Source organism: Symphalangus syndactylus, chromosome 21 (assembly GCF_028878055.3).
Source record: "Symphalangus syndactylus isolate Jambi chromosome 21, NHGRI_mSymSyn1-v2.1_pri, whole genome shotgun sequence".
NCBI lineage: Eukaryota > Metazoa > Chordata > Mammalia > Primates > Hylobatidae > Symphalangus > Symphalangus syndactylus.
Genome location: NC_072443.2, coordinates 80,427,830 through 80,449,487, shown reverse-complemented (window position 1 = coordinate 80,449,487; position 21,658 = coordinate 80,427,830). Strand labels below are relative to the sequence as shown.

The window sequence follows — 21,658 nt, the reverse complement described above, 5'->3', positions numbered from 1 at the left end:
TTGTTTGTAGCATTTAAGAACATTTGCTAAAATTCACCCTGGTTTTCTACAGGGTTGCAGAACGACTTGATTCTTAGAACTGTCTTGGATTGGCTGACTCTCATAATAATATTTTTCACCACTGGTACAATCACTGTGTACGAAAGGGAATATTAGAAAGGCAAGCATTTGTGCTAGGAAGGCCAGCAAGGACTCTGGTGTTCTGTCGTACAAGTACAGTGATAGGGAAGTGAGGTTTAGCTCGAGAAAGATCCTCCTACCCTGTTCTTTTCTGCTATTGATGGCATTAAGGAGATTCCTTGGCTACCCCTGCAGGGAGGGCAGGTGAAGTAGGATGAACAATACTAAGACCTGTGGCAATCAGGTTGTACAGCCATGGAATTTTTTTTTTTTTCTAGCTTAAGAGAAGCTTCAGTGAATTAACTTAAAATTCTTATTTTCGCTTATGAGCTTTTGAAAAGATTTGGGAGATGTCTCCTCATCTTATGCTTCTAAGGCTTGCTGATGGCTCTTCCCTTGCGTTCTTCTAGTGTCTTCTAAGGGCTACCATAGTTTTAGATTGTATAAACGTTACTGTAAGGAATCGGGGGGGAGAAAAAGTGGGTTTCAGAAAACCCCCTGGGTCTTAGTATTGTTGACATGGGTTGGGATCTGAATCCTTGTGAAAATAGGGCAGTGCAGCTACTGTTCTTCTGTTTTAGAGTCAATTTAGAATTTTGTCTAATAGAAGCCGTTTTCATGCCTGTCTCAGAACTCTTCCCCACCCCTTTGAGGCTAAATCATTTCCACATATGTAATTCATGACTTTTGCCAAATATTCTGTGTGGGGTGATAGGATTCTGTAGAAGAATCTTTTGCTGCTTCTTTTGACATTTAAAAGAGTTCATTTTGAACTATCAGGTGTCTAAGTCATTATTATCATAAAACTCAGATCACTTGGCAGTTTTTTCCATGTCACTTGTGGGGATTTTTTGTTGTTGTTGTTTTGTTTTTATTAGAGCTCTGTCACCTGGGCTGGAGTGCGGTGGCACAGTCATAGCTTACTGCCGCCTCAAAGTCCTGGACTCTTGCCTCACCCTCCCAGGTAGTTGGGATTACAGGTGTGAGCCATTACACCCCATTCTGTGTCATTTGACAGTAGATTTGTTGATCGGCCAGAGAGAGGGAGCATGATAGGGATGATAGGGAAACAGGCCAGGAAGACACTATTTTCAAGGGGGCACTCAGTGAGAGAAATTCTTGGATTTAAAAGTATGAAAGCTTTAGTCAGTCCTCCAGTGATTAAACAACAAACTGGACAAACGTGGATATGAAATTATACATATTTTACAAATATGCACAGAAAGTGGGTTCAGATTTTTTGTTACTAGATTTAGGAAGGAAAAGTATGCTTAGGAATAATAAACTTTTTTTGAAAAGCTTAGCAACTATAGATAGTATAGGGGAAATAAAACCTGGAAAAATGCTGCAGGTATTTTATGGAAATGTTTAACTTTAAGACCTTTAGGTCTACTGAGATTTAAAATGTAGGTTTTTAAATAAATCATGTAAGTTTTGTAATATACCTGGTAGTAGCTTTGTCAGTTTAAAGGTATTCAGAAAAAAATTCACGAAGTATAAGTAATTTGCATTTTAGCAGGTTAAGCTTACAAATTCCATCTTCCCCAGTTTTGACAAGTTGCCTTTCAAATAGAAAGATTAGTTTACACCGGCCAGGACGCCTTGTATGACCATATTAGATGAAATTAGACTCCACCCCCTGTTTTCTGTTGATCTGCCAGGACCTTTGTAATTCAAGTGCTTTTTACAGTAGTAGCAAATGTTACATAAGCCCAAACATGGAGCATATTTGGAGTTGGTGGGCAGACCCAAATCATGATGCAAGCCTGCAGTAGCAAGTGTGCAATGAAGCACAACCAAATTCTGTGAATGGAAGGTAGCAAGACGCCTCTCCAAAGCAGCTCTTCTGCGCAGGAGCTGAAAGCTCCACTGGGTAAGTTTTCTGAGGCAGTTTTCAGAGGCTGGGCTTGGCTCAGGGCCCAGCTCTGGATGAGCCTGTGGACGGTGGGGTAGGTCTTTGCTAACCTTACATAGAACCAAGCAGATTTGAGAAGAGTTTATGCAGGCCTCTTTCCTCCTGGCGTTTGTCTTGCCCTGCCAGCAGGCCAGGAGGGTTCCGCTGCTCAAGTAGTGGAGGGAGGGAGCCTGCAGAAGTAGGGGATCAGCGTGGGTAATCGCAGCCACAGGGATTAGCTGCTGCAAGCTGTCCACAGAAGCCATTCTGAAATGTCATTTGAGTGATCTGGCCAAAGTTCAGATGCAGACAGGAGTCGAGTTTGTTATTAACTCCAACAAAATGCTGAGGTTTGCACCAAACAGTTCCCATATCTCAAAACAGAGAGAGTATTGGTTACGTCGCTCTCTAAAAATGGAGGAACGTTGTAACACGCTTTAACTGTTTGTTTTTTATCTTACTTGTGGTAAGTGAGGTTTCATGACAGGCAGTTTGCAGTGTTTCCTGTAGAATGTGTTTGAAAGCTGTTTTGTCAGATACTTCAATTCCACAGCAAAGTTTCAAACAGAACACTGCGTCAAGAGGAAGAACAACTTCAAAATACAAACAGTAACCCTAGGAAGTCATTCAGTAACTTAAATTGAGTGTATAAAAATTTAATTATGGACTGACTGCCAGAAAAGATGATTTTTTTCAGTTGTGTTATTAAGGTAGCCAGCAGAGCTAAGCTGATTCTTCTTGGGTGGATGTGGAGGCTGTTCTCAATATTACCTTACCTGTCTCAGACCTTATGTCTTCATGCAGGAAGTGAGGTGTCAATTGAGTTCTTTAGTTTTCAGGAGGTTCAGATTTCATGCCTTGTGTAATAATGAGCTTGACCGGATGGTTTTAATTGAGGTTGAAATTTAGCTCCCAAGTTGTAGACTTTAAATATGAAAAGATCTTAAACCTTTAATCAAATTGCTGTTGATTCTCTATAATTGATTTTTCTGAAAACTCTTGTCAGACAGTTTTAGGTTCGTTGTTTCTGCTTTCGTTTTTGCATGTCACTTCTGATGTTTTATTAGTTGACAGCCCTGGCGTGCAGGTGGAGCAGATACTGTTTCTCTCTAAAAAATAAATGTGTGTTGCAGACTCATTGAAAACATTGGCATTCCTGGGTAATTAATCACTCATTCGTTATTAAAAGAATGTATAATGAAGGAAGCTGTAAGGGTGTGTTCAAAATGTGAGGTTTTTCTTATTTCCATCTTCTGGTCTTCAGGTATTCTGCCCTCCCCCACCCAGAATAAGCTGATATGAAAAGGATATAAAACTCGTGGAAAATAGCAATAAGGATTGTGACTGGCTCAGTGTAGCACTTTTCAGCAGATAGTTTTGTCATTTCGTTGAACCTTGCAGAGTTGCTCTTGTTTGTTGGACTGGGAAGATGATGCTCCCTGTTGGGATTCCTACACAGAAATTTCTATTTTAAAAGACAAAACAGAAACAACAAAACAAAAACCAGGCAGCTCCTCTAATTTGAGTTTTACCAGGTTCCTTTTATTCTCTGTTTGTGTTTTTGTAAAAATTGGATTGGAGTGGTTAACGGCATAGTTTTGTTTTTTTAATTGTCTTTTAGCATTTTGGTAATAGCCCATATGTTTCATTTAGGAAAATGGTGACCTAGACCAAATTGAGACTATAGAGATACTTGTGTAAAGACTGAGTGTGTTTGATGCTTGAACTACAGGTAGTAAAACAAATTGGAAGGCTATCCTTATAAAGGTAAATTGCTAAAATTCTAAGGTGTTCTTTTCCCTAACAGATAGAGGATTAAATCAAAAGTAGCCAGAGACTGGTGGATTTTGGTTTTGGCTCTCTCTTTTCTTCTCACATGTATACCTGAGGTATAGAAACAGTTCAAGTGAATGATGGTGTAAGAGGAAGAAAGGGGAGTGAAATTTTACAAAATGATGTGCATCACCCAGATAGTGAGGTCAAATAAATCGGCCAGGGTGATTTATTGCTGTACTCTGTCAGCATCATTTGGGTAACACCGTGCTCTCTGAGGATAGCAGAGAGAAGTCCTTATGGCTGTTAGCAAAGTAGAAGTGTCAGCCAGCATGTCATTCATTGTGTGGTATCTGTAGTCAGAAACAGTGACAGCAAGATCACAGAGGTGGCATAAACAGTTGGATGGTTGTGTTAATGCTCAAAAGCAACAGCATCCTTTTCCCAAAAGGTACTTTCCCTAAGTGTTGTGTGTATGCATGTGTTAGAGAGGATGATAATCCTCGGGTCAAAAGTCTGCACCTTGAACAGGGTTGCAGGAGCATAAAAAGGGCGTCCCTCAGGAACTGAACTGATGACTCAGACCACTCGGTTTTACTTAAGCTGTTTTATGAAAGACAAAAAAAGGGGTGTTATACTCATAGCCAAGGTGATCAACTGTTATAACATTCTGTACCTCCTCTTTTTCCCTATCATTCCATCTTTTTCAATAAAATATTTGGATTTTTTTAAAGCCCTTTTACAAATGTTTGCAAAAAGCAACAAGTTAGGCAGGGAAGGAGTATCCCCCAGATATTCAATAAGTTTTTCATATTTCTCACATACTTGAAAGCAGAGTTCAGAAAGAACAGTCCTCTTGGGAAGAATTCCTGGCAAGAGGATTATTTGAGGTTGCCATATTTCTGCTCCTTTCTTAGCAACATTATTTACAATCCATTCACGCCTGTCCCTTCCCCCACTGGAGTGGAGTCGTTCTCCCTTGTAATCTGCCCTTTGTGATCTGTTCTCTTTCATGCAGCCAGTGTGAATGGGTATGCTGCAGTGCGCGCTCTGCCCAGAGACGTGGAAATGCCAAGAGGCCCGAATACTTTAGTGGAGCCTTTATTTCTGTCATAAAGCACTGACTTCAAGAGCTTGATAATTTGATTAGGACCTTTGGTGAAAAGTTGTTTCAAGTGGCCCAAGTGCTGTAAATGACTCTCTTTTCTGCACTTTCCCCTTATGTTTTAATTTAAAAGCACCTCTGCATTAGGAGGAGGAGAGATGCATTTGGCAGAGGTAGCAGTTGGAGACTAATTTGTTAGGGCAGCCAGTGTTGAAATCATCCTTTTCAGTTAAATCTCTCTAGTGGAAATGATGCCGAGTGCTTTGTGGCAAGGACTTTTTCTTTCTCAGTGTTTTCCAGTGCCATTTGTAACCCACCTAAGCATGCTCTGGAGTTGCCTCACAGCCCCAATTTTGGGTAATTGTCCTTTGAGGCACTGCATGTCAGAGGTCAGTTCTGAATTCCCCAACTTGAGATTTGAATGTTCCAGGGACAGTCCCACCGAGTTGCTTCCTTTTTTAAGCAATTAGACTACACTCAGCTCTCTCTGGAATAGTTTCATCAAGTGCCTGGGGAACATAAGGAAATTGGATCAAAGATAAAGCAGATTTAGGATTAAAAAGGACCTGTGACTACAAAGAGTGGGTGGAGTAGGACCATGTTTGCTTGTCAGGCTACATGTGAGTGCTTTTAAGAAGAATAAGAAAATGTAGAGGGAAAAGTTGACAACAATGAAAGTAGTGAGGAAATATTAAATGCTTGATGTTCATGTGTAGTCCATAGTGTGATTTTCAATGGTATGCCAAGTATTTTTTAATATTCATGAGGGAAAAAAAAAAAAATATATATATATATATAAAACTCCTACATCAAATACAAAGTCATTCTTTCAGAGATATTATTGCTTAGGATAATGCTAAATTAGTACCTAGTCAGCCACTGAATTTTAAAAAATATATTAAGTAAATAGTGGTCTAGATATTGTGCAGATTTGGAAAAGGATCCAAAATTTGATTTGTTGTGAATAACAAAAGTTTAGGGAAAACACTAGTCTGGAGCAAAGTAGACGTGTAAGAAAAAAGTGCTGAGTTTTTGTGTGTGTGTGTGTTTTTTTTTTTTTTAACGCAGTCTTTATTTCTAGTCTGCCTCAGGTCCTGCTCTTGGGTGTTTTCTTAAGGAGTTATAATCCTTGTGAAAGACACATGATGCCAGTTGACACCTCACGAGTTGTGTTTGGTGGCCTGGAAATGGAGTATGACAGTTTGGATTAATTGGGAGCTGTATAATGGCAAGCTGCAGTCATTTTTCAACCTGGACATAAAAATAAACAATAAATAATTTTGTGAAGGGACAGCTTAATGAATGACCTAAAGTTTTTAAACTGAGCTTTTGATACATGCATTGTTACTTACTGTGACTGGCCAAAGACTGTGTGCATGTTTACCTATGTTTTACATTTTATAGCCATGTATAACCTTCATTATTGAAAGTCCTTGCTTTAAATGGGCGTCATTATGGGATGTTTGTGGAATGGAGCTGTCAGAAGGCATGAAGTCATGCATTCCTTGAAGCATGCATTGGTATTTCTCATAAGGCCCATCCATGCAGACAGAGTGCACACTCTGTTTAACCTTAACTGAGTCTATCTCAAAGTGTGAGTGAGTTTCATTTAAAGAAAAACTTGTGGGTTTTACTTAGAAAATCTGCCCAAAATTTCCACCTTTGAATCTGTAAGCTGAATTTGAGACTTAATCTTCATTTTATTCTACTTGCAGTTCTTCCTGAGTGTCTTCTGAGTTCTGTGAGGAAAATGAGCCAACCTTTTATTTGTAAAATAACTTTAGCTTGAGTGAATGTTCTTTTTGTTTGGTGTGAATTTGCTGATTTTTAAATGAATTCTTAAAGTTGCTCCCCTGAGCTATCTTAGAAGAGGTTGATATCTTCCTGAAATGGCATGTAAAAATATGTATACTAAATCCTTATCACACTGGAGAAGATAACTTACAGTAAAGAGGGTTTGGTTTGTTCTTAAATGATTTCCACCTGCTTTAGAAGTCAGGAGGTGTTACCTGTGAGTACTTTTCTGTCTAAATAAATAAGCCTGTAGCTGGCATCAGCCAAGCTAACAGGGGCCTCTGTCTTATGTGCTGTTGAGTTCCCAGTACTTGGTCCATAGTAGGCTCTGTGCTGCAGGCTTTGCAACTCTTTATCGTTTAATCCACAGCAGTCCTGCAAAGTAGGCTTGGCAGTTGAAGATGCTGCCGAGGATGGAGTGAGCTGGTTGCCCAGGGTCACCCAACTAGTAACTGGCAGAGCAAGGATATGAACCCACATATCCCTGACTCTAAAGTTCTTGCCCTTTTCAGGTAATCTTTTAAAAAGTATTTTTATTTGATTTGGATTCTATTCAGGCTGAACTCAACCCATACATATCAAGACTGTGCCCAACAGCCCTGAGCCTCTGCTGGGAAGGTGACCATAAACAACCTGAGAGTGACTCGAAGCATGCATATTGTACTGAGTATTGGTTGGTGGGTCCAGCCTTACCCTATTGAGCAGGTGTTTGCTAATGGTCTTTTGTAGAGCATGCTCATCTGGAAACTGTGTAAGTTGATTCTTTTTAGCCAAGCTATAAAGACAGCCCCAGTTGGCACTTTCTGTCACAGTTCACTCTTCAAACTGATGCAGGATTTTTCTTCTTGGTCACTCTGCAAGCCAGGGATGCCTGGCCAGCGATATGCCCTGCTTGGGCCTCCCTCGGCCACGCTGGGTGTGTCACAGCGTGCCTGTGTTAAGGTTGTACCTGCGTTTGGCGGTTCCTGAGCTCTTGTATTGCACCCAAGAAGAATGAGGATACGTGGAACATTGGAGAGTGAGAAGAGTGGAGAAGAATTTTATTGAGCAATGAAAATGGCTTTCAAGCAGAGAGAGGATTCAGGGAGAGGGGAATATTTTCCCCATGTGGCTGGGTCTGGGGCCCTTTATGGACTCAGAATGGGGAGTGCCTGCTGATTGGTTTGTGAGTATGCAAAAAAGTTTAAAGGGAAGGCACAACTCAAAGGTGGGCATGACAGTGTAGAAAAACCAATTTGGAAAGGGTAGGTATATATAAAAATAGGTGAAGGGTGGGGACCGATTAGAGGAAAGCATCCCAAACGGTAAGACAAATTCTTAATCCAGTCCTAGGATTTAACTTGTAGCTTGGTTTTCAGGCTTTAAACTGTCTTCGACTTGGAGGTGGGGTTTCGTCGGAGACCCTCCCCTGTCTTTTTAGGCATTTGTCTGCCTCTATCAAAACCATCTTGGATGCTTTAAGACCCTCCAAGCAGGGAATTGCTACACTGGCTGACACACCCATAGCTGATTTTTAGCTTAGCAACTTCCAAAATGGAAAGATGAAATCGAAAACAATCTGAATTTCCCTTAAACATATTCTCGATCCCACCCTGAATATCCCAAAAAACTGTCATCGATGACAAATGTTCAGCCTATGCAGACTTGTACACTAACAACCTGATTTTGCCGAGCACTTGGGGAAGATGGGCTTCTTACTGATTTATGCCCCAGCCCTCACCTTTATGCCTGCCCCTCCATCATGTATTATGACTTGCTAATAATGCCATTTCAGAGCAGGCAAGTTGCCTTGTGCTTTCACCCAGGTGCTGGAGTCAGCCTGCCTGGGATTGCAGCCATCTTTGCCTCTTAAGTAACCATGTGATGTTTGACGACTGACTTGAGTCCTTTAAAGCCTTGGCTTCCTCATCTGGAAAATGAGGTTAATGATAGTATCTACTTTGTTAGAAAGATGGTCAGGATTGAATGAGATAATCCATGTAAATCCCGTAGCATGGTGCCTGGCATGTGGTTTGTACACAATACACAATAGCAGCTGTTGTTGATGTTGTTGTTCTTGAAGGTGAGATTTCTCATCAGCCAGTTGTTTGGATTATAAAAGATTAGTAGGCCGGGCGCTGTGGCTCACGCTTGTAATCCCAGCACTTTGGGAGGCCGAGGCGGGCGGATCACGAGGTCAGGAGATGGAGACCACGGTGAAACCCCGTCTCTACTAAAAATACAGAAAATTAGCCGGGCGTGGTGGCGGGCGCCTGTAGTCCCAGCTACTCGGAGAGGCTGAGGCAGGAGAATGGAGTGAACCCGGGAGGCGGAGCTTGCAGTGAGCCGAGATTGCACCACTGCACTCCAGCCTGGGCGACAGAGCGAGACTCCGTCTCAAAAAAAAAAAAAAAAAAAAAAAAAAAAGATTAGTAAAAGGTTTAATAAGATATAAGAAAAGAGCCCTGAATAAAGAGTATGAGAAGGGTTGCAGCTTGTGAGTTACCATGAGATGGTGGAAGGAGGTTATCTGAAATTCGATGAAAAATTGTAGCATCATATGTGTTTGGGTGTGGTTAATAACACACACGGTGGTGAACTGAGGTAGATGGTAGAAGTTTGAGGGGTGTGCATTTTGAATCTTCCCACATGGCTCATTTCAGCCAGTTACAGTTTTCTGTGTTCACCTAGTATTTCTTACAGACAAAAATCATGAAAAAGTGAATGCAAAATTTCTGTATGTTCAAATTGTTTCTTAGTATATCGGTGGCTTTGGAATGCATTTGCATTCTCAGAACAAGCTTTATAGCAGAACTGAAGATATTTAATTCAGGTTCTGTGGAGGTTTCTTAGTAGTTAGCCACTTGCATGATACCCGTTGAGAATGGGACAAATTGATACTATGCTCAGGAATGATAGTATGCCTTGCTTTATTTTGGCATGTGTAAAACTGAAACCAGAACACCAAATTTTTCTTCTTTAGAAGTATGTATTTGATAACCGAGTAAACGATATTCATTATAGAAAAACAATACACAATTGGTTTAAAAAATAGAGCTATAATCCCGGGAATAACCACTTTTTAAAAAGCTTGACATATATCCTTCTAGATTATTTTCAAGTATGAATGTTAGCATTTGGAGTTATAATTTGTGTTGATTGCTTTTTAGATTTGTGCCCTAATTTTGACACTTGCTCATTATAAATTATTTTTAGTTGTTTTCAAAGCAATATTTATGATATAAAAAGATCTAATTATTTGCTTTGAACTCCATTTTGTTGTGTACCTGGGTGTTAATACTTATAATTTAAAAAAAATCTCAGCATGAATTCAGAATTATAAGCTTAGTATTCTTGGTTGCATTCTATTTTGGAAGACCTATAGAGAGCTGTCCACCCTCCTACACCACTACTAATATCCTGTCCTTGCCATGTGACATATGGAAGCCACAAGGGGAAAGAGCCCCATGAAGCTCTGTCTCCTCTCTTCTCCCCAGCACAACACACACATACACACTTAGGCATGTTTGTCTTTCTTTGTCTCTGCTCTTTTCTTGTGTCTATACTTGTCTGTCAGTCGGCCTGTCTCTCCCTTGCTGGAGCCATTCATCATGCCCTCCTCATTCAGGGACAGAGTATGCTTTCTCTGGGCTGGTGCCAGATCCTGGAGAGAGGAGTGCTTTGAAAACTCAACTTGGACTCCTCAGCAGACCACACTGCAGTTGTGCTCAGCATCTGGCCATCACTTTGTCCACTTAAGATAGGGTCCCTAACCCCACCTATAATTTGCCCACTTCTCTTCTGATCTGGGAACACTTTTTTTTTTTTTTTTTTTTTTTTGAGACGGAGTCTCACTCTGTCACCCAGGCTGGAGTGCAGTGGCGCAATCTCGGCTCACTGCAAGCTCCGCCTCCCGGATTCACGCCATTCTCCTGCCTCAGCCTCTCCGAGTAGCTGGGACTACAGGCGCCTGCCACCACGTCCAGCTAATTTTTTGTATTTTTAGTAGAGACGGGGTTTCACCGTGGTCTCGATCTCCTGACCTTGTGATCCGCCCGCCTCAGCCTCCCAAAGTGCTGGGATTACAAGCGTGAGCCACCGCGCCCAGCCTGAACAAACACTTTTTAAGAGCTAGATGCCCAGTTTAAAATCTTATGAAACATAAGAACTCACAGTGAAAGGATAAGGGGAGTCCAACTCAACTACAATTAAATTTGGTTTTTCCTTCTTGCCTTCTTGTGGTGGGGAAAGCCAGATGCTGTCCTTTTCACAGAGTAAGTTACCAGTCCATGATGTTAAGGAACAGCTTAATTCAGTAGCATGACAAGAATTTGAGCTGGCGCTTTTCAGCCAGAATCTCAGTTACTTACACACACTACACACACACAATCTGTTTCAAATTTTAGTGAATGAAAAATTCACATGATGGATTGTCATTCTTAGTTTTTAAATAGTTTTTATTGTTATTGAAGTAGAAAATAGACTTTTTTGGAAATATTATCGATACATCGGCAGACTTTTAAGAAGCTTTGAACCTTGATTTTTCTAGTGGAATCTCATATCAAGAGTTAATAGGCAAGAAAAGAAGATCTTAACCAAAGAAAACAGGGGGAGGGTGGACAATGATGGGAACAGAAAATTGAAAGGACAAGCTTAAAGTTACAGTCAGTTCTGCTATAACACAACATGCATTCCTAAAAAATTACTGCACAATGCAAAATTACGCAGCAAAAACCACATGAGGCTTATTGGGAAAACGGGGTTATGGCACAACACTCAAAGACTTCATCAGTGACACACACAGAAAAACATAGGAACCTAATGAAAAGGGTAGCACAGTCTTACAAATGTTAAGTGGTCAAAAAATACATAAACACTAGAATAAACATGCTAGTTACCTTGAAAAGACCTGGCATTTGCTTGTGGAAGGCGTGGGAAAGGTTGCAGCTTGACTGTGAAGTGATGGAAGGAGGTTATCTGAAATTGGATGAAAAATTGTAGCATCAACTGTGTTTGGGTGTGGTTAATAACACCCATGGTGGTGAACTGAGGTAGGTGGTGGAAGTTTGAGGGGGTGTGCATTTTGTGTTTTCCCACGTGGCTCATTTCAGCCAGGTATAGTTTTCTGTGTTCTCCTGGTATTTCTTACAGACAAAAATCATGAAAAAGCGAATGCAAAATTTCAGTATGTTCAAATTGTTTCTTAGTATATCGGTGGCTTTGGAATGCATTTGCATTCTCAAAACAGGCTTCATAGCAGAACTGAGGGTATTTAATTCGATTGAGAATTTTATCTAATCATTTGATCTTCAAAGAAAATACATCGCACATTTGCTCTGAGACAACTGCTTGAGAATTCTGATACCTAGAGTGTACTTCTTAAAAGTCAAAGTTCTAGTTGAGGGTTTTCTCTGTCTTCTTCATATCGCAGACATGCTATTCCTTTAGTGCACTGTTTCAGGGGGTACACAAGGTAATTTTTGTAGATAAACATGGATGAATATTTTAATGTTTAGTTTATATAATGTCATTGAATTTACTGTTTCATAGATACTATTGTTTTGGAAAAAACCTATCTCAGCTGAGGGTGGAGGTGCCCTGCTTCACCCTGGAGCCCATCTGGAAATGGATTGGGGGGTGGTTTCAGGTTGTCTTTGGCAGACGGGCACTACTGGTGAAGAAGCAGTAGGAGACTAGGAATGCTAACCATCCCGAAATCCTGTATGAAGAATTGTCCTGTCCAAAATACCAATGATGTCCCCATGAGAGACTGGCTAGTATTAGAATAAGGAGGAGGAGATGATAGAATTGATAATGTAAATTAAAATGTTGAGTTTAAAAAAATAGTGTTTTATGTAGCTTTGGTAAGAACGCTGAAAATAGTTTGCAGTTGATGAAAATTTGGAAAACACTAATTCAACACAAGTAGTAGTGGTGAGCTTCATTTGACAAACCCTTTAGTGCCATGCAGCAGGCAGTATTCTCAGTGCCATGCGCATGATAACTTACTCAGCTGTGGTTAATGGTTCTTGAGGCATTAGCCTGGTCTACTGTAGTGTCTCAACCGTGGCTGCACAGTAGAATCAGACAGGGAGACTTGTCAAAAATCTGGATGCCTTGGTCTACTGTAGTGTCTCAACCGTGGCTGCACAATAGAATCAGACAGGGAAACTTGTCAAAAATCTGGATGCCTAGTCCACACCCCAAACAAAGTAACTGTCTCTGAGGGAGGGACCTATGCATTAGTGTTTTTAAAGCTCCTTATGTTATTCCAGTGGGTAGCCAAGGTTGACAGCCACTGGTCTAGGGCCTTCCAAAATCACTCCTTTTCACAAGAAAAGCTTTACCAGTCATGCAGAAGTTAATTGAAGACCTCTGTCCCATGCCTTACAGAGAAAGACAATGGAGACGTGGCCCACAGAAGCTGTATTGTCTAAGGCAGGTGACAAAACTGCAAACACATGTTTGCAATCCTGGCTGACAAGTGCTGATGCCTAAAAGTATGTTCAGAGTCTTTGGGATCATAAAAGAGAGAAAAACTAAAATTAAAAACATCTTCAGATGCCAAATTTGGATAACTGTTAAACTGAATTTATTTTAGTTTCTTCTTCCTTTATACACAGCTTTCATTTTGGGGTGAACAAAAAGCAAAAGGCACTTACAATATAAATCACTATCAATTTAACCTTCCTAACTTGATTGTAGCCTTTGTATAGTTGAATTGGAGAATAGAAATTTGAATTTTGTCTGTAGATAGCTAGGATAATAATTTTGTCCTGGTGTGGAACACACTCTTAAGTACTTCATAAGCCATCATTGCAGTAATGCCCTTCCAGGAATAAGTCACCACAGTTTTACCAAGAAGCTCAGGATTGCTATAAGAAGATCTTTGGAAATAAACCATTGAAGTCTTACTTGTGGTCATTGATCATCATGTGCCTGATGTTTTAAATACTCCTATAGCTCCTGTATTGTGATAAGTCAATGTTGGATCATGTGCATTTTAAAACCTAGAGTTAAGAAAATGTGTAATTTTAAATTAATTAATTAAAGGCAGCCACTAAGGTACTCAAGCAGATAAAGTTACCAAATAATTTACTTGTTTCCGATGGTAACATTCTTCAACAGCTCTTGATTTATATTAGTATGGATTACCTTACTCTAAGAAAACCTGATTCTCCAGTGGATAGATTTATTTTCAGCTACACCTTTGTAGTCTATACTTAACCATGAATTACTTCCTGGTTTAAAAAACAGGCGTAGCTATTTGTGGTATTTTTGTCTTGCGCCTTTGGCATCTTAGTGGTGTGAACCGGAGCTATGCCATCTGTAGTCAAGTGAGATTATTAAAAAGGGGGGGGTGGGAAGTGAAATGATTCACTGGAAAATTTCAGCACAGATTCTTAGGGAACGATAAGATAACCCTAGACACATTCTTATTTGGTGTCATATGCTGGTGGGTAGTGACAGGGAAAAAAAAGAAGGTACAATTTGTTTTTTTAAGATTTTGCTGTTTTGCAAATCAGAGAGGTGCTGTGTTAGAAAAGAAGAAAGAATTGCTTGCAGTGTCATTTAGCAGAGCTCTGCAGATGAATGAATAATTTTCCTCTCTCTTAATGCAAGTTGGAGCCAATGAGGTTCATTTTTAGCACGCAAAACCTAAAAGGCAGTATTCTCATGTTTACGATGGTTGTCTAATTTCCTGATGGGTGTATGTGATAAAACTCTTTATGCTGAGATACTTCAGAAACAGAAGGACCTAGAGTGTTAAGTAAGTCTGTGGGGCCTACATGAGCCATTTCTGAAGGCTGCTGAGTTTAACCTATCTTCACTTAGTGATACGTGTTTTAACCTGAATATGTTGATTTCAGGGAATTCTTCCAGAATTACATTTGAGATTTGCCTAAAACATGATGTCTTTTTTTCTTTGTTTTCCTTTTCAGAAAGAAGACATAGCTCATCCAGCAAGCCGCCTTTGGCCGTTCCTCCCACCTCAGTATTTTCCTTCTTCCCTTCTCTGTCCAAAAGCAAAGGAGGCAGTGCAAGTGGAAGCAACCGTTCTTCCAGTGGAGGTGTTCTTAGTGCATCCTCATCAAGTTCCAAGTTGTTGAAATCACCCAAAGAGAAACTGCAGCTCAGGGGGAACACCAGGCCAATGCATCCCATTCAGCAAAGTAGAGTTCCCCATGGTAGAATGTGAGTATGGCCAGGAGGGTTTTTAAAGCTTACCTGCTGGAAATGGAACTGTGTACACCAGTGGCATGTGAGAGTGCCTGTGAATAATATAAAAGAGAGCCTACTTGGGGAAGAATTCAAATGTATGTTATATTGTTTCTTGATGTTTCCCTATCATGTCATAGGAAACTTTTCAGAGTAGTAATAGCAATGATAATAAGGTTACTAATATTTATTGATCCATTCTTGTGTGCTGGCTACTGAAACCTAACTCTATGTGTGTACTATGTCACTTATCACAGCAACCCTATGGAATAGGTACTGTTACTATCCTGGTTTTCCAGATGAGGAGAAGGAAGCTTCGTGAGGTGGGGGAGTTTTGTCCAAGAAGGCCTCAAGTCACATAGGCCTGGATTTGTGTCCCATTTGTGTCACTTCTTAGCTGTAGGGGTTTGGGCAAGGCACCATTTCTCTCTAAGAATAACAGCCACTATGCTGGGTTATTGAGAATATTTTAGTTAATATATGCCTAGCACCTGCCATAGTGTCTGGCCATAGGAGACGGTTAACAAATGGATACTGGCACTCCTGCTACTGCTGCTGTGGATAATAGTAATGATAAAAAGATGCAGAGATCCCCAGATGCTGCTGCAGAATTTTCGGGGGTCTGCAGAGCAAATAGAGAAGCAGTGCTTCCTCCCTTCAGCCTTAGGTTCACATCACAGCAGTGATGAGGGAAGACTGAAGGAAGCTCACACCTGCCAGGCATGGCTTTGGCAAGTTTCCATGGTCACTCAGTAGATTGACAGGTTTCTTGACGTCCAATGAGGGAGCAGCCATGTACTCCAATAGAAACATACTTCGCCTTGTCATGGCATCCCTCAGCCTGGTGGCGGATGGCTTTTCTCGGGCCAGCCTGCTTTTGGAGGGTATAGCACACATCGTAGGTCCAAGATCTGGTAACCTGGTTAATCTCAGGGTGGGATCCAGCACCTGCTGCTGCATAAGGACCTTGCCAGCTGGGAGAGGATGTGACATCTTGCAGTCTCTCTACTGCTGTCAGGCTATTCCAGGTACAGCTGTTTGGGGCTGTTTGTCCTGGTTGCTAAGCCCCCAGCCCCTGTTCTTCTGTCAGAAGTACAGTACAGCAAGCATGGTTTTTGTTCTGGGAGCTGTCTGAAAGCCAAAAACGGTGCCAATGTAGTGTGTAAGTCACTGGCCAGCTTCACAGCTGTTAGAGCACTGACTCCACTGAACAAAGTTTATACAACCTCGTTTATTCAAATATTTGCTTAGAGCTAGGCCTTTAGATAGGAACCAGGCCAGTTGTTAGCTTCTTACCAGTATTTTCAGTTTTACCAACCAAAATGATAGTGTCAGTAAGATTCCAAGATTCATTTCTTTGTTAGTGGCACAGGTATTCCCTAAGCTTCTGTCATAGAAACATTTTTCAAGGACTGGAGAATTACCACTTTAGTGACACAACATGTATTTATTAAATACTAGTCTCCCTTATTGACAGAAGCAAAGAACCTCTTCTTGGAGATATGTTATTAAGCATATTTGAGTTCTCATAAGTCTTTAGTGACATTTATTCTGAAATATTTGCTCACTCAGAAGTTTACTTTGTTTTGATGAATCCTTTCTTACAAATGGCAGTCCTCAAAAGATGTTCTCCAAGGGTTCTGCAAATAGTCTTTGGTTCTTTGAGACCTTCTCATGTTTTGCTTCTTACAGAAATTGCATTGCATTGGGTATCAGGTCTAAGTTTCCCATTGGTTCATGTGTAAAATTTTTTGAAATGATGAAAGACCAGGCAAATTTGATGGTCCACTGAGGGTTTTGCCTCACCAGAAGGGCTTATGGACTTAATAAGTATGAACCTTCCTAACAAAATTCATAAGGAGCCTTCCAAGAGGCTGGCCCTGTTCAGCACTTGGGTAGGCCCAGGCTCTACCCTCATCCCTCTGGCTCACCATTCACCTGGGAGCTGCTGGGGCACTCAGGCACTGGTTTTCTCACTTCCTCCTATGACAGCATGACACCCTCTGTGAAAGTGGAAAAGATTCATCCGAAAATGGATGGCACACTACTGAAATCTGCGGTGGGGCCAACCTGTCCTGCTACTGTGAGTTCCTTAGTCAAGCCTGGCCTTAACTGCCCCTCAATACCAAAGCCAACCTTGCCTTCACCTGGACAGATTCTGAATGGCAAAGGGCTTCCTGCACCGCCCACTCTGGAAAAGAAACCTGAAGACAATTCCAATAATAGGAAATTTTTAAATAAGAGATTATCAGGTAACTTGAAATTTTCTTTCTTCATAATGCTTCTCTATATATTAAATGGGCATTCATGGGGAGCAAATCAACTGCAATCTAGAATTCCTATTTTTAAAACTGGTCAACTTCAGCTTTAGGAAGAAGTTCCTTAGTTAATACGTTTGTTCTCTTCATTCTTGGTTTTTAAAGAGCATGAGTGTGTGTGTGTGTGTGTGTGTGTGTTTGTGTGTGTAGGTCATGTAAAAGTAGCTTTGTAGTGGTGTATTTCTGAAGGAAGTAATACAGACTTAATATCTTTTCTGTCATCTGATGGCAGTAGTCACCCCGTCTTAGTAATGTTGCTGCTTTGTTGCAGCGCTCACACGTTGTATATTTTTTATTTTAATGATAATGTGGATTTTATTCCAGGTATAATTTATCTAACTGTTGATTTCTTCTATTTTCTTACTTACAAAATACATGGAGGAGAGTTTGTCAGGCCTCATGTAATGCCTGTGTTCTTTTGACAGAAAGAGAGTTTGATCCTGACATCCACTGTGGGGTTATTGATCTCGACACCAAGAAGCCCTGCACCCGGTCTTTGACATGCAAGGTAGGTGGACTCCTGAAAGTCAAGCCGACTATCCTGATAAACATGGGTGACTGGGATGTACCACACTGCTCCCAAAGTCTCTCTAACCCAGAGAAGATGCTTTGTGGATTGTTCTGAATTGTGTAGGTGAAGGAATAACTTGGTTCTGTTGAAGAAAGCCTCAGATTGACAAAATGTGAAGCGTGTTGTTACAATCTTGACAGAGGTTTTGTTTCTAATAAGCAGTGTTGTATCCACAGGAATAGTGTTCTCTCCCAGTCAGTCTGTTATTTTTAAAAACTTTTCATATTTCCATATAGGCTACCCTTGACTGCTTTAAATTATACTGACTTAAAGCAAGTCCGGAAATTTCCTTTGCGTGTTGTATGAACATTTAAAAAATGTGTCACCCATGGTCTTAAATTTTAAAGAACCACTTTTTAAAAAATCTGTGACTTTGAGATAGCCCTGTTTTCTAGTTTAAAAAAAAAAATACTGCAAGCCAGGCATGCCTGTAAGTCCCAGCTAGTGGGGAGGCTGAGGCAGAAGGATTGCTTGAGCCTAGGAGTTCAAGTCCAGCCTGGACAACATTACGAGACCCATCTCTTTTAAGAGAAACAAAAAAACTAGATAAAATATATTAATAATTTATATACAAGCTAAGAAAATGTAATGGTCTTCCTTTTTGCTCTGGGGTCTTCCTTACTTCTTTTAAAATGCCAGTATGCTAATAAGGTATATTTGCTGAAAAGTAAGGGTTATTGATGTGGGGTGGCTTCAGGTCATCAGTGAACACCTCTCCATAAATGAGCTTGTGTGTTGATGTGCATTTCTCTGGAGAGTGTCCCCAGCTACCCCCCAGAAAAGTTCAAGAAGCATTCAGAGTCACTGCTTTGAAGCACGTAATTTTAAAACCTTAGAGGGAGAGGGAGGGGGTCAAAATGATAAAAGTTAGCATTTTCTTCTAAAAATTAGTAAAATTGTTAGTGTTTTAAATTTTATTAAAGTGTATTTGAATAAAGGACTTCAGGCCCTGCCCCATGCCCCAACCAGTGGAGGCATGTTACAGTCTTGTGGAGTGGGAAATTTTTAAGTGGTTCTTACTTTAGTTTAAGCTTCTAATTTAATTTTAGTGTATAGATTTTGTCTTACAACAGTGGTTCAGAACCTTTTTGGGGAAAAGGATTGGTCAAGAGTACCTCTAAATATCTCATTTAAAAAAAAAAAAACCACGGTCCATCTTCCAAGAATAAAATAGTGCATACACATACACATTCTGAATTTTCCTATCTTGAATTAATGGACACCCCCACCCCAAGCCCATCCTTAGATTTCTAGATTAAAAACTCTCATAAAACAAACTGCTTTTTTTTTTTAATAGGGTACTAATTGGACACACAGTGGTGTAGTGACGGTGGTGTATGAAGATAGCCACCTGAGTTCTGTAGAATTATGTCAGTTTCAGCTGTCCCTAAGAGAATGTGTGAAAGCATGCCTCAGCCCTGTCCACATCATGATCACAACTTGCCATTCTCCTTCTGCCCACCTGACTCTCAGTAACATGGATTTCTCAGTAATACAGTACCTGTGGGCAATGAGGTTTGCTTTTTTCAAACCCAAGATGTTCTTTTTCAGTGGTTTACAAAGCGTGGCAGGGAACCACACCTTTAAGTGTGCAAGACAGTATTGTTGACTATGATAGAATATTATACAGCGCATGTCTAGAACTTGTTCATCTTGCTATAACTGAAACTTTATGCTCATTGATGAGTAACTCCTTATTTCCCTCTCCCTTCAGCCGCTGGCAGCCATGACTCTAGTTTTTGATTCTGTGAGTTTGATTATAGATCCCGTATAAGTGGAATCATGCAGTGTTTAATCATTCTGTGACTGGGTTATTTATCTTAGTATAATGTCCTCAAGCTTACCTCATACTTGTTGTAGCATATTGCAGAATTTCCTTCTTTTTAAGGGCTGAATAGTATTCCAGTGTATGTATATACTACGTCATCTTCATCCAGTCACCTGTTGACAGACGTTTATATTGTTTCTACATCTTGTCTATTGTAAATAATACTTCAGTGAACATAGGAGTTCTAATAGCTCTTTGAGATTCTGATTTCAGTTATTTTGAATAACTACCCAGAAGTGAGGTTGCCAGAAGTTTTTTTTCAACTCAGAATCTTCAAGGAGCTTGACTAGCATTCTTCCTGTGCCTTTATTGCTAGGTAGACTGACTTTGAATGGGTCTGCATTTTTCTCCCATCTTCCTTTTCAAATGATATGTGCTCCCCTTGTCCTTCTTTAAGGGTGTCATTACTCTCCGTGGCATTGGGCTAAGCCTGTCATTGCATTAATAAGTCTTGAGACCCAGCTTGTCATGAGATCAGCATAGAACTGGCAGAAAATGCAGCATCCACCAGGCCTGCCCTTTTACAGGATGCCTTGACTTTTTTTCATTGTTTTGTCGGTTCTTTTCCTTTTCCTTGCCTTCACTTTGGTCTGAATCTGTTAAGCTCGGTAGGGCTAAACATGCCTGCTTGTCCCTACCCTGAGTGTTTCCCAAGTTGCTGCCAGGTCTCTTCTGTCTTAGACTTAGAACGTTATCTCTTCTCTTCACCGTCAGGGGATTTGCTGCTGTTCGTTCCCATTACTCATTCTCTGTTGTCTGTCTGCCACCCTCACTGCCCCTCCTCACTTCTTCATCTGTCTAATATCCCGTCGAATGTCCTCTGTGCCTTCCATGCAGAGAGATTTGTGACTCCTGTAGCCTTTGTCCATTGTAGAACTTTTTATTACATATATCTGTGAGCACAGGCCTCACTTGTTCTAGGTCCCAGGGAATAAAGGGTTTAGCACAATAACCACCTGTTCTGTATGCTTGTGGCGCTTACAGTCTAATGAAAGAGATGGAGGTTATTAATCACCAAAATAAGTGTAAAATTACCACTGATGAGTTATAAAAAGATGAGAGGACTACATTATGAAAGCCTGCAAAAATGAAGTTTTTCCAGGGAAGGCTTTCTTGCCATAGGAACATGGGGCTGAAATCAATATGATGATTTTATCTGGGCTGAGAGGGATGGGAGAGGTAGGAGAGGTGGAGGAAACAATATGTGTGAAGGCTCTGTGACAGGGGCAGAGCAAATTCCTTAGAACCTTAAAGCCAGCCAGGTGGCTGAACAGAAAGAGGGAAGAAGAGGTACGCGGGACCAAAGGAGCAGGGAGCAGTGAGCAAGCGTCTTAGAGCGTGCAGGGCCCTGGAGCCTAGTTATGCAGGCAGTCTTTATCCTGTGAGCCTTGGGCAACCCTTGTCGGATTTCTGTTTGGAATGTTCTTCACAGCTCAGTGGAAACCCTACTTAACGCTTCAAACTGAGCTGGAAAAATGTATCTGCCGGCTTTCTTCATTTGGCTGTACTGTGCTAGGCACCGGGAACATTCAAGCTGAGGAGAGGTTTATACATCTGCTTGGAGAGACAGGCAGGTGGACCAGTAATATTATACGTTCATTCGTTCTTTCAACACACGTTGGAGGGCCATTATTTTTATAAACTTTTTGTTCGAAGCATTTGAGTGTCAGGTACTCTTTTAGATGCTAGTACAACACAAACAAAACAAAGTTCCTGGTCTTCATTTAGGTTACTTTCTTACGGACATTTTCCATATTAAAGAAAATCAAGTAAAAAATGTAAAAAGCTAAACACATTTATCTGTACCAGGTTAGATTATTTAGATAGACATAGTTTGCAGTGTGTCTCATAAGGAGGTGGGTTGTGTTATTCAACGGAAAATGGTAGTTAGAAGCATAATTCCCTTTTTAAGTCCCTAAAGTTGTAGCAACTATGCCAATACATTTGTATTATGTGTAGGGGCATGCACACACATATTTACAGTATTTTGTAATATAAAAGAAGGAAACGTGGGTTAATTCATGTATGTTTATGGATATGTGATTAGGGGCCACTG

General features: G+C 40.6%; 1 protein-coding gene across 12 annotated transcripts in view; it reads left to right on the top strand.

The window, feature by feature from the left end:
- ATXN7 (ataxin 7) overlaps positions 1 to 21,658 on the top strand; it is a 144,288-nt gene that overhangs the window by 102,685 nt on the left and 19,945 nt on the right. For 10 of the 12 annotated variants that reach the window (XM_063630786.1, XM_055259972.2, XM_063630784.1 and 7 more), the window contains 3 exons: positions 14,609 to 14,861; positions 16,878 to 17,137; positions 17,629 to 17,711. In XM_063630786.1, the coding sequence (XP_063486856.1) occupies positions 14,609 to 14,861; positions 16,878 to 17,137; positions 17,629 to 17,711 (596 nt within the window). Of the gene's footprint in view, positions 1 to 1,520; positions 1,994 to 14,608; positions 14,862 to 16,877; positions 17,138 to 17,628; positions 17,712 to 21,658 lie in introns of those variants that run through there. The other 2 variants (XM_063630788.1, XM_055259975.2) reach the window with 2 other exon arrangements.